The sequence below is a fragment of the Pangasianodon hypophthalmus genome, chromosome 7 (assembly GCF_027358585.1).
Source record: "Pangasianodon hypophthalmus isolate fPanHyp1 chromosome 7, fPanHyp1.pri, whole genome shotgun sequence".
NCBI classification, from domain to species: domain Eukaryota; kingdom Metazoa; phylum Chordata; class Actinopteri; order Siluriformes; family Pangasiidae; genus Pangasianodon; species Pangasianodon hypophthalmus.
In genome coordinates this window covers 28,640,475-28,653,369 of record NC_069716.1, presented here as the reverse complement: position 1 = coordinate 28,653,369, position 12,895 = coordinate 28,640,475, and the positions used below count along the sequence as shown (strand labels likewise).

Here is a 12,895-nt window from a genome sequence, read left to right as displayed (position 1 = left end):
CCAACACGTCCCCGTACCCATGTACATGACATACGTGGTGTTCGGATCTACTGGACCTGTGAGTAATGAGAGTGTGGAAGTTGTGGGGAAAAACCAAGTAATTATGATGTAAGTGACATTGAAATGTTGACTCCTGACCTGAACTCTGTCTGTATCCTCCATACACCTTCTTCATGCATACAGAAATAACTGCAAAAATTCAAGCACAGAGAACCGATCTACTCCACATGTTCCCGTGTTCTACTCTCCCTGTTGTGTGTATCTACAAATTTTCTCACAGGAACCTGCAACATATCATTTCATAACATTCTCTTAGCTTCAAATGGGGGGCGGGACATAATATATACGCAGCCTTGTGTCACAGAGTACAGCATCTCTGTCTCCATCTCTGTTCAGAGAGTGTTAGAAAGGACTTTAGAAGAGCGTGAAGCAAACAAAGAGCGTGTAAGACGAAGAACTGTCCGAAAACTGATCGTTTCTGGCCATGAATTTGAAGAAGGGGATGAACACTGACCATCAGACCTTCCCAGCACCAGCTTATCTGCAGCCTACCAGAGAAGAACGTTTGGTGTCTAAAAAGGTGAAACCAAATGATCTCCTCATCTACCAAGAATGAATCCAACGTGATGAGGATGAAACTGAGACCTGAATGGTTATGACACAAGTGCAGGACATAAAGTCTAGTACTGCGAGGACACAGTACACACACACACACACACACACACATCTGCCCCTCGAGTGGTGTGTAAAACACATGTACATGTATTCAGTGGGGCTCCTTTTCTTTAATTTTCTTCTTAATTTTACTCCTGAAGTAAAAAAAGAACTAAAGCAGAGCTGTTTTTCAGTTTCTTGGAAAGTTTCATTTTCCAAAATATTTGAAGTAATATCTGCAACCTGCAATACAAAGCATTAAGATCCAAAAATCATTAATAATAATTGAAAAAGAAAATAAAAATTCTGTATGGTTTCGGACCAGGAAATGAGTTCGATGCTCCACATAAACAAATAAAATATCAGTGTAAAAAATTGTTGTTCTAAGGAGATGGTCATGGATGTTCCACAACATTAAATGTAACTATAAATGGATAAAAAGTGCAACATGATGTTCTGTATTCTGTAAATACAGATTGTAATCGTTGTTGAATTGCTGTGGTGTAAGTGGAATACGCTTCGGTGTAGTACAGTAACTCCGCTTCACTGTGGATTATTTTCCTATAACAGCCTGACTCAGTGTTTTAGTCCTTACATGTAGCAGTATCATCACACTGTCCAACCCTGTAAGACTTGGTGTTTAATACAGATGAGGCTCAGGAACCCAGCGGTGGCTCTTCGCCCGTCCTGGAATAATATCAAGCCTTCATTTTTATATTTAATTCAGACAGAAAGGCTGTAGACCTGAACGAGTCATATGGAGCAACCTGGACTCATCATCCATACTCAAGCAATCAGTGTCACATCAGACCTTTTCCGCTTCACATTACCATTCCCGTTCCATAGTAAACACCTAGCAGGTGTCGCTCGGCCTGGGTTTCATCTCGCTGCTAAAATTAGAGCGAGTGCATGAGGTCAAACGTGTTGTCTCTCCTCCTTTTAGCTCCGCAAACACCAAACAAAAAAAACAAGGCTGAAAAAAAGGTCACATGACTACGCAGATCAAGCCGCAGGTCGGTTTCCCGTGTCCCAGGATTACGTGGCGCTCCCGGTTGCCACGACAACGGCAGTTAGCGGGGAAAACTGGGTTACCAGGCAGACGGCGATTGTGGCACGCCGTCGCCATGGCGACCGGGGTCAGGGCTCGGAAGAAAGGCGACGTTTAGGCCCGGCGCGTTTATAAACACACATTAACTCCATTTACGTGGCTCGGCGTGTCAGTGTGTGACCCTTTTACCCGCCGCAACGTCCTGATTGTTCTTTTAAAAGGGCGATTTTATTCACGCCGTTCTATTTTTATTCACATATACAGTATACTGTACGTTATGTGTGGCTTACAGTACAGTAATTTGGTTACACTTATGTTTTTAGAGACATTATTTTATTTATTTCCATTTCTATCACAAAGCAGCTTCACAAAAAATGGGCTCTGGGTTTAAAAAAAATCTGTGAAAAGTATGTGATCATGTTTTTACCTCTTTTTGGTTTTTTTTTTTTCTATTATTAGATGAATTTTTCACAACTATTAGAAGATGTGTTTGTATGATTCACTTCTCTCCAGGGAGATTTTGGGAGCACAGACTGGTGTATGTATATATATATATATTTCTTTCTTGCTTTTGCTTTCTCCTCAAAGTGAGTGAAACGTGACTGGATTTAAATGCTGCAGGTGTTTTTTTTTTTTAATCAGAGCAATTTTTTTTTACATTGTATAAATGTTGACATCAAGCCAATTTTATCTGTAATACAAGCAAGTGATTTTTCTTACTGTATATCATCACGAAAAGTTCAGAATATTTATAAATATTGTACATTAATATAATAGAAGAAAGTGGAAAGTATCGCATGCAAATATTTAGGAAATTTTTGAAGCAGATTAAAAATATGCTTTACAGTTACTATGAGACTTCTCCATGGAAAGAACCTTTCCTTCCTGTAAGACCATTTTACTTCCTGTAAGCACACCTTTCCTTCCTGTAAGACCATTTTACTTCCTGTAAGGACACCTTTCCATCATGGAAGACTATATTACTTCCTATAAGAACACCTGTCCTTGTTGTAAGCCATGCATATAGCCTCCACGTCTGATACTGGAATGGTAACATATTTAAAAGAAAATTAAACAATAATTAGATTACATATCTTTGAGGTGACCTTATCAGTGAGTCCCACTGCTATCTCCCAATCAAGGACACACACACACACACACACACACACACACACACCTACCTGAGACGACCTGTTGAGCTCTGCTGCCCTGGTGTCACCTCTCCTGATTGAATGTGTTCAATTAAGCTGTGTAACCAGATTCAGGCTGGACAGTTAATCCTGCAACACCTGCAGCCTCACAGGTCGAGTCCATCTCACACTCACTCCCACACACACACACACACACACACACACACACACGCACGCAGTCACACACACTCGCACACCCTAAGAGCGGTGCCGAGGCACTGACGAGAACCTGGACGCCTAATTAACCTGTCGAATAAAAAGCCAGATCCAGTCTTCCTCATCAGACTTCAGCTTTCCGGGTTGCTTCAGATCACACGGCGGGGCGGCAACTCGACTCGGCTCAGTGTCATTAGAGGGGAAAAGTTCAGAGAATTATAAAGTTCTGAGAATTCACATTTATTTCAAAGGGTAATAAAGGTTCCTGTCATTTTTAGGAAGCAAAGCAGGAGGTCTTGCTTGGCTGAGCTTTGCCTTGTATGAAATGACGCAGCGGAGAAAGCAGCATTTATGTGGAATAATGGAAGCATATTCACGATTCAGATGAAAATAAATTTTACTTCAACATTTTTAAAGTCACACAAACGCCACCTTCTTCCAAATTAATAAACCCTGACCTTTTTTTTTCGATTTATATAGGCGGGACAAAAGTGTTCTGTAGAGCATTTGATTGGATACAAATCTAGAATAAATCATCAAAACAATTTTTATCATTTCCCCAGAAATGATAAACTGTAAAATTAAAACAAGAATATCAACAAAATAAATTTTTTTGACCTTTTTTTTTTTTTTGGTATATACTGGATTATTATTTTTACAGCACAAAAAGACTAAAAACAAAAAACATGATTAAAAGTCTAAAGTCAGTTCCAGGTAATGAACAGCAAATTAAATTATTCTATTTAAATATAAATTTTAATATATAATAACTTTATTTAAAAAATGTGTACATTTTAAATTTATATCCAGAATTTATATATTTCCGTAAAGCTGCTTTGTGACAATCTCCATTGTTAAAAGCACTATACAAATTGAATTAATCCATTTTCTATTTTTTTAGTTTAAATGTTATTTTTAGCTAAACAGAACAAAAGCAAAAATAATTCCACATTTCTTTGCACTTTTAGAAATTTTAATTAAATTAATTGAATACATGACATTTTACTTATTACATTCTACAAGAGTGAGTCAAATTAAAACCTTAAAGTTGTGACATGAATAAAAAATGAATCCAAAAAAACTTTCTAGAAAAATCTGAACACTTGTTAAACACTGGAACACTTGCATTGAATGAAATGGAGAAAAATGATGCAAAATCTTTAAAAATTAAGGTTTAATTTGTCTCACCCTCATACCTATTCATTTGAATTGTGATTTGCCTCCATATTACAGGATTTCTGATTAATGTAACTATTCTTCTTTAAAAACCATCTTCCTGTACACTTCCTGCTCCAATTTTCAATTTTCCTTTCAAGAGGACCGAGAGCTACGTGTGTCCTTATACACACCTTCCTCAATCCTGCAACACGATGTTCATACAGCTTACTCTTAGACCCTTTTAATCAGATCTCAAAGGGATAAAAGTTGGCTTTCTGTTTCACACGGTAGGAAATAACGGCTTTAACGCCCTACATATTGTGCCGTCTATCCAATAAGGAGCTGTTAGGATTGACTCACACTCGCCTTTAGATGCCACCTCCATTTTTTCCGTTATTGCCGGTCCTCTATGGGCCGGTAATGGAGTTTATTTCATTAGGCGGTGGAAGCGGAGGCCGTTAGGCATGGTGGGAGCTAAAAGGGGGCATTTGCAGAGCCCAAAATAGTGCATTAATTTTAGAAAATTGCCCTGTGCTTCGTGACTGTGAAAAAAATTTCTTGTCCCACTAGGCAACATTTAAAAAAACATCAACAGCAAGCATGATGAAAAAAGGAAACCATTTCATCATTACAGCAAATCAGACAAGACATGCCAGTGTTTATGTCTTTAGTTTCGTACTTTAGCTACAAGGCTCATGTGGCTAACAATGTGTAATGTAAATTTTTCCACAGATGGAAAAAAGTTCAGAGAAACTGCACTTAAAAGTAAAACCACGGGGTATGTGTGAAAATAGTATTCAATAAACTGAATGTTTGTTTGTTTACTTATTTATTTATTTACTTGATTACTTACTCAAAGACAAATATCACACATCATAAAAAAAAAACTGGTTGTGAGTTAAGATCAAGAGCCTTAGAATTTAGTGGGTGTGGCCTATGAGGTGGGCGGAGTGAAATATTGGAGTATTCGTGGCCTATATTTCCTTTTTATCTAGGAGGCAAAAGTAGAGGTTTCATCCTGTATGAATCGTTGGTAAATCCAGCAAAACATAAATCACAAAAACTCTCATGGCATCGAAGTTCAAATAAAAACGTAAAGAGTAAGAAGTGTGTGTTTTTTACTTGAAAAAGAATATAAGTGTTTAATTTTAATTATACCTGAGTAAAGTTCCAACAACCGGAATTACAGTTTTCCTTCGGCAGCCATCTTGGATAAGCAGAATCAGAGTTTTCTTGCAGCGGCCATCTTGGATAATCAGAATTATATTTTTTCCTCAACACAGTGTGGTATCACTCCGCCCACCCCATAGGCCACACCCACTAAATTCTAACGCCATTAGAGCGAAGGAAGTCTTTTAAGACGTGTGATTTTTATCTGTAACAGCCTATAGTGTGAAGTCGGCTTAAATTGCACGTTTTTCTTAAAACTGTAACGTTCTTTTGTTTTCAGTGCAAATATACAGCAATCGCTAATGATATGGATAAACCTGCATGTGATATGGGAAGCCGTCCCAGGACGCCTCTTACAACTTTAAAGAAATAAAAGCTCTCCAATGCTAATGACAAGCAAAAGTTATTTTTCCTCTTCCTTCCTTCCTTCCTTCTTTCCTTCCTTCCCTTTAAAAAGCAAAAATAAAACCCGGAGAAACGTCAAACTGCCCCTTTCTTTTCCGAAGTGCTCTTACAGTGGGTCATAATTAGGCTCCCTACTCAGCACAGGAAAGGGATTTGCACCTCAGCAGGAAGATCAGGTTGACCTTTAGGACTTCCAGTCCGTCTGCGTCAATGCTGCTGGGAAAACCCACAGCGAGAACAAGTCCAATTCAGTCTGACGCTAATGCTCAGTCCCTCCCGGCCCTGTATTTCTTATGAAGTGCGCTGCATAGGGGAGGAAATAATGGCTTCTGCAGCGTGTGGAGTGCTCTGGATGTCCTGTAGGGAGCTTTTGGGACTGAGTCGCACTTTATTTTTTGCCTTAAGGCGATTTCTTATTCTTTGTAGAAGTAAAAAAAGATTGATTTGAGGTCTCATTGAGCCTGTGTTCAGACTAGCGAGCAACAAAGCGACAGACGATCGTTCGTTTTCACTGACTGAGCTGCGATTTCAGCAACAAATGACAAGTGAAGAGAGACGTTCTCACTTCGACGCAAATTAATTATGACACCATAAAGAAGCGACAAATCCACCAGATCTTTTCGGTACGTTTGGTCCGATGCTTTTCAGTTCCCCCTCACAGCTTTAGTTCCTAGCTGCAATTAGGAACGCATAAAAAATGGATGAATAACTTAGAACTTTTTTCATCTTATCCTCTCAGTAAATGTATATAGAGACATTACGAAGAAAATAAAGTTTGGGAGGAAGTAGCAGAGATCGCTGGTGTTTCTGGTGTCGTGTACGCAGCTAGTACAGTTAGCTCGCTTTGCTAATCTAATCCGAGAACGAAGCTAACACAAACCCGATCATGTAACGTTAATTAATTAGCACTGATTAGCTCGTTATTTAATTTGTGTTTAACTAATTAGCTTTAGAAGTGATAAATAGCTATTACTGTTTAGCATAACTACAAAAGAAAAAAAAGAAAAACGTGCTGGACAGGCCCCGCCCACAAGCGACCACCGTACACACGCTACAGTCCTGAATGTTCCCCAGCCTTTTATTTTTTTTGTCCTCCGTTCCCTCCCCCTCTTTTTGTCTGAGCCTATTAATTGACTGTAACCTGTGTGCTGCTGTCACTCTCTAACACACGCACACACACACACACACACACGCACACAGCTTTTACACACTGAGAGGAGATAATAACGAGCACCACAAAAGCTGAATAACGCAATCACATTTACTGTTCGATCACTGAGCACATTTTACTCCACCTTCTCTCCCTCTTTCCTTTCTTTCTGCTTCTCTCTTTCTTTCTCTCCCTTTTTCATTTTCTTCTTGCTTTGCCTTCCTTTCTCTTTCTATCATTTCCTTTCTCTCGGTTCCTTCCTCTTTTAATTTCTTTCATTCTCTCTCTCTCTCTCTCTCTCTCTCTTTTCTTTCTTTCATTCTCATTATTTACCTTTTTTCTTTTTCTCTCTTCTTTCTTTCTCTTTACCTTTCTTGTTATCCCTCACTTTTTATTTCTGTCTTTCTTCCTCTCTATTCCTTTCTCTTTCTCTCTGTTTCTTTCTCCCTTTTTCCTCACCCTCTTCCTTTCTCTTTTTTGTCTTTATCTTTCTATCATTTCCTTTCTCTCTTCACCCTCTTTTTCTCCAATTCTTTCTTTCGTTTTTGTTTTTCCTTCTGTCTTTCTCTTTACCTTTCTTTTTCTCTCTTCCTGTCTCCTTCTTTCTTTTCCTTTCTCCTTCAATCTGTCTTTTTTCTCTCTCTATTCCTCTCTCTCTCTCCCTCTCTCTCTCTAAACAGAAGTGATTGTGATGTAAAATTATAAACCTGGTAGATGTTTTTTGGTTTTTTTTGTTTTGTTCTCAGCGCATTAGGGCTGAATGAAATGAGAGTGAAGCCCTGCGGTCGCTCAGCCGCCTACACCCGAACCTCCTGTGTGCCTAAAAGCGTTTTATTCCTGATCTGCACCCTCCGCCTCGAGTCCACAGATTTTTTTTAAAAATACACCTCCCAGAACACCACACACACACACCACACACACCACACACACACACACCAAGGATGCAAGGAATTTTTGTCAGTAACTAGCGGGACACGGCAGAATCCGTATTCATGAAGCCCGGAGAAAATCATTCTGCGTAGCCTGCAGTAGCTGCACTTAGGGGTCCACTCCAATAAATAAATAAATAAATAAATAAATAAATAAATCGAAAGCCTGAAATGGTACTACAGACAACTTTTAAAGCTCAAGAAGCTTCTAAAAGCGAGAGGAGAATTTTTTTTCCCTCCATCCTCCCTTTTCCCTGCGGGACTAACAACCTGAAATGTGTGTTTTCACTGTGAGAAATAAAGCACCGCAGCACACCGTGTCTTCTAATCAGCGCTGAAGTGTCCCCGAAAAAACACGCAATTTCTTCCACCTCTGCACCGTGTCATTTATTCTCAGCGGCTCCATTATTTAATAGATCACGTGTAATGAATCCGTTTCACAATTAGCCGTGTTATAATCACAGGAGGGGACGGTAAGTGGCCCGATACACCTCCACGTTTTTTTTTTTTGATGTTGTTTTGCTTCATTCTGCTCCACAGCGCACTAATAATGGACCGGAGGTTTATTAGGAGTTTGGTGGGTGGGATGACAAACGCGAGGAGGCACACGGAGGACAAAAAAATATCAATTTTCCCTAAAAATAAAAAAGGACAGCAAGTATGTACTGATAAAAAATGGCAACACTTATAATAACGCTAGTTCATATAAATAATAACAATCTGTGTTCAGCGTAACACATAACACATAAATAATCAACGACAGGATGGAGTGATGAAGCCGAGGTCCCGTCCCAAGTGTTTTATTCCTTTTATACCACAGCGCACACTCCTTCCAGAACTGTTACTGCAACAGTTACACGTCTTTCAGTTTATTTTTGCATATTTTTCAGGTTCTTCCTTCCTTCCTTTCTTTCAGCTTTTCTCACACTGTTTTTCTCTTTCATTCCCACTTTCTGAGCTCCTTTCTTTCTTTCTTTCTTTCTTACATTGATTTTCTCTTTCATTCTGACATTCTTAGCTCTTCTTTCTTTCTTTCTTTCATTCTGACATTCTTAGCTCTTCTTTCTTTCTTTCTTTCTTTCTTACATTGATTTTCTCTTTCATTCTGACATTCTTAGCTCTTCTTTCTTTCTTTCTTTCATTCTGACATTCTTAGCTCTTCTTTCTTTCTTTCTTTCTTTCTCACATTGATTTTCTTTCATTCCCACTTTCTGAGCTCCTTTGTCTTTCTTTCTTTCTTACATTGATTTTCTCTTTCTTTCCTTCTCACTGATTTTCTCTTTCATTTCCACTTTCCGAGCTCCTTTTTCTTTCGTTCTTTCGTTCTTTCTTTCTTTCTTACATTGTTTTAATTTCATTCTCGCTTCTCATGCCCCCTTTCTATTATTCTATTTCTTTCTTTATTTCTTTCTTTCTCTTATTTTTGCCTAATTTTGTTTTATTTTTGTTACTTTTTCATTTATTTTTGCATACTTTCAGGTTTTTCCCTTCCTTTCTATATGCTTTACTTTCATTCCCACTACTCATTTCTTTTTCTCCTTCTCTTCCTATTTTTCTTTCTTTCTTTCTTTTTCTCTCACATTAGTTTTCTTTCATTCTCTTCTCACTTTCTTTTTTCTCCCCTCTTCCTAGTTCTTTCTTTTTTCTTGTCCTGTTACCGAGAAACCGCAAAGAAGCGTAAACTCCTCTGTCCTGAAGACGTCAGAAAACGTACAGTTCCAGCTTTACCTCTGACTGTTACAAAGCGCTGACACTGGAGACTCCTTCCTTAAATGTCACCACATCAGTGATTATTTTTAATCTGTTATGTGGAGCGTCTGCCGCACACATGAGCCGTTACTATAGAAACGATAACGATATTTTTAAATAAACGAATAAACTTTCCTGTACCAGAGAACACATCTGGACAGTGTAATTTATCCAAAGCAACTTTTATTTACAGTAAAAATAATTCAGTGAAATAAAATAAAGTCATGTTGTATGTACAATAAATAGAGTTTTAATAAAAAAATAGGAAAATGATCTGCAAAAGTACAGAATAGACATTAGCTCTGTCTCTCTCACACACACACACACACACGATCCAGATGTGTGTTTTTTTCACAAGCAGCTGTGGCGCATGTGGAAGTTGACGACGTACTCGGCGTTGGTGCGCTGCACTGAGATGGCGAACGGTTCGAACGGGTGGAAGGTGAAGGCCACCAGGCGGCGCACGGCGTGGTTTATCGGCCGACCCAGAAGACCAGCCTGGATTTTAAACTTCAACAAGCCAGAGTCTCTCGCATAAAACCTACACACACACACACACACACACAAACACACACACACACACACACACACAGAGACACACACACACACACACAGAGACACACACACACACACACAGAGACACACACACACAGAGAGACACAGAGACACACAAGCACACAGAGACACACAAGCACACAGAGACACACAAGCACACACACACACACACAGAGACACACACACACAGAGACACACACACACAGAGACACACACGCACACAGAGACACACACACACACACACAGAGACACACACACACAGAGACACACACACACACACACACAGAGACACACATACACAGAGACACACATACACACACACACAGAGACACACATACACATACATACACACACACACACACACACAGAGACACAAAGAGACACACACACACACAGAGACACAAAGAGACACACACACACACACACACACACACACAGAGACACACAGAGACACACACGCACACAGAGACACACACACACACAAAGAGACACACACACACACACACACACACACACACACACAGACAGACAGACAGACAGACACAAACAGACAACACAGAGACAACACAGAGACACACAAAGACACACAAAGACACACACACACAAAGACACACACACACACACAGACACACAGACACATCATATATCAATATAATATATTGACATAATCACTTTTTCTGTATGATGTAATACATTAAATAAAGATTTCTTCACGTGTCATTTTTCCTTTCTCTTACAGCAGTGTTCTAATCGCTGGTTATGGGAAGTTCAGTGTTTCTCTAAAATAAATAAATAAATAAATAAATAAATAAATATCTGTGGGAAAGTAATCAACAACGGGGCAGTTTGATGAAACGGAGTTACTGTTACCACGAGAGCTGGACGATGAGACGACAGAATATCGATACTGTAAATTATATAATCATGCCTCAGTGTGCATTTCTGAGATATTACAGGTATCAGGATCGTTTTATTACATGTTTACATTTTTAATAATCACACCTGAGCGGAACCAGCTGATGTGATTTTTTTGTAAGGAATTTTGTAGATAATCTTTAAAATTGTGTCAAAAAATATACCTTTCAATGTTATTTTTTTTTAAATATAAAAATAATAATACATTTTTTTAAATCTTTTATCAATGTTAATTTTTTTTAAATATAAAAATAAAAATAAATAAAAAAAATTAAAAATCTCTTTTTCAATATTATTTTTTAAAATATAATAATAATAAAAAAATCTCTTTTTTCAACGTTAATCTTTTAAAATACAATTTTTAAAAAAAATATAATTTATTTATTAATAATAAATGTGTTATTATTTGTACTCATTATTATTTTAATGCAACGCTACCACATTTGCTGTATTTTGAAAAAGTCAACGGTGAGGTAACCATGACAACGAGAGATCCGACACCCAGGATGCCGAAAAATAATGAATTTGATCCGATCCTGTAAAAATGATTGGAACTGGATCGGTGAAAAATGTATTTTTGGAACTGGAAATGTTCACGTTTAAAGAGACCTGAGTGATTTTTATTCTATTTATATTTTATTTTTGCAGTAGAAGTGATTTTTGTGCGAAAGCTGTGAGTTTTTAGCCGTGTATTTTTTCTTGAAGTGAAAAGTGATAGCGCTGCTCCGGAGCAGCAGAACACTGTACACGCTTACGTGCAGATCCACTGCGCTTCGTTTTCCAATTTCTGCTCAGAAGCAGTAAGAATTCCGGGGAAAAGTTTCTGCACGGCCTGTAAAGTGCCACTCCAAACATCTCTCCCACATCTTTATGCACATTAACATCAGGAAGCCCTACAGAGCGACCTTCAAAAAAAATGATATTTTCTGCCAAAATTGTCCTTTCTGAAAATGCCAAAGTAAAACACTCGTCTCTCGGCGGAACATTTCAGCTCGGAGAGTTAATAATATAAACGTCTCGCATGTTTTCCCCTTCGTTATTCTGATTGGTCAGAAGGTGTTGATTAGTTTCCTGGAGCAGCAGCTCTGACAGTAGTGCAGCTTCATATTAACGCACTGCTTCCTTCTTAATAATTAATAGGATATCGTTGCTATAGTAACAGCTCATTCACAGGGACGTGTACAGCGGACGCTCGATTAAAGCCGTGTGTAATTTAGGCTCGTGAGATTGTGTGTAATATTCACTCGCCGCATCGCGTCCACTAATCACCGCCGACTGACGCGTGTCCCGCAGGCGTTACATCATTACAGCGAATCGCCAGCATCAGCGCTAGCCGCAGAATCACGCTTTCCTACAGACCTTTAAATCAGCCGACTCAACAGCCAATGAAATGAAAGAGAAAAGAAAGAAACTGAAAGTATACAAAAATAGAAGAAAGAAACAAAACAAAATGATATAAAAAAAAAAAGAAAAAACTGAAAGTACGTGAAAGTATGCAAAAAGTCAGAAAGAAAGAAAGAAAGAAAAAAGAAAGAAAGAAAGAAAGAAAGAAAAAGCATGAAAGAAAGAAAAAAGAAAGAAGAACAAAAAGTGAGATGTGAGAATGAAAAAGAAAAGCAATGTAAGAAAAGCATGAAAGAAAGAAAGAAAGAAAGAAAGAAAAAGTATTCAAAAATAAAAGAAAGAAACAAAACAAAATGATAAAAAAGGAAGAACCTGAAAGTATGAAAGTGGCAGAAAAACAGAAAAAAGAAAAAAAAGTGAGATAAGAGAATGAAAGAGAAAAGCAATGTGAGAAAAGCATGAAAGAAAGAAA

The 12,895-nt window shown here is 38.2% G+C and overlaps 1 protein-coding gene across 1 annotated transcript in view; it reads right to left on the bottom strand.

Annotated features, from left to right (window-relative positions):
• Nucleotides 1-9,775: 9,775 nt before the first annotated feature.
• det1 (DET1 partner of COP1 E3 ubiquitin ligase) overlaps nucleotides 9,776-12,895 on the bottom strand; it is a 12,328-nt gene continuing 9,208 nt past the window's right edge. The window contains exon 6 of the mRNA XM_053235233.1: nucleotides 9,776-10,150. Coding sequence (XP_053091208.1) covers nucleotides 9,961-10,150 — 190 coding nt within the window. The 3' untranslated portion in view covers nucleotides 9,776-9,960. The remainder of the gene's footprint in view (nucleotides 10,151-12,895) is intronic.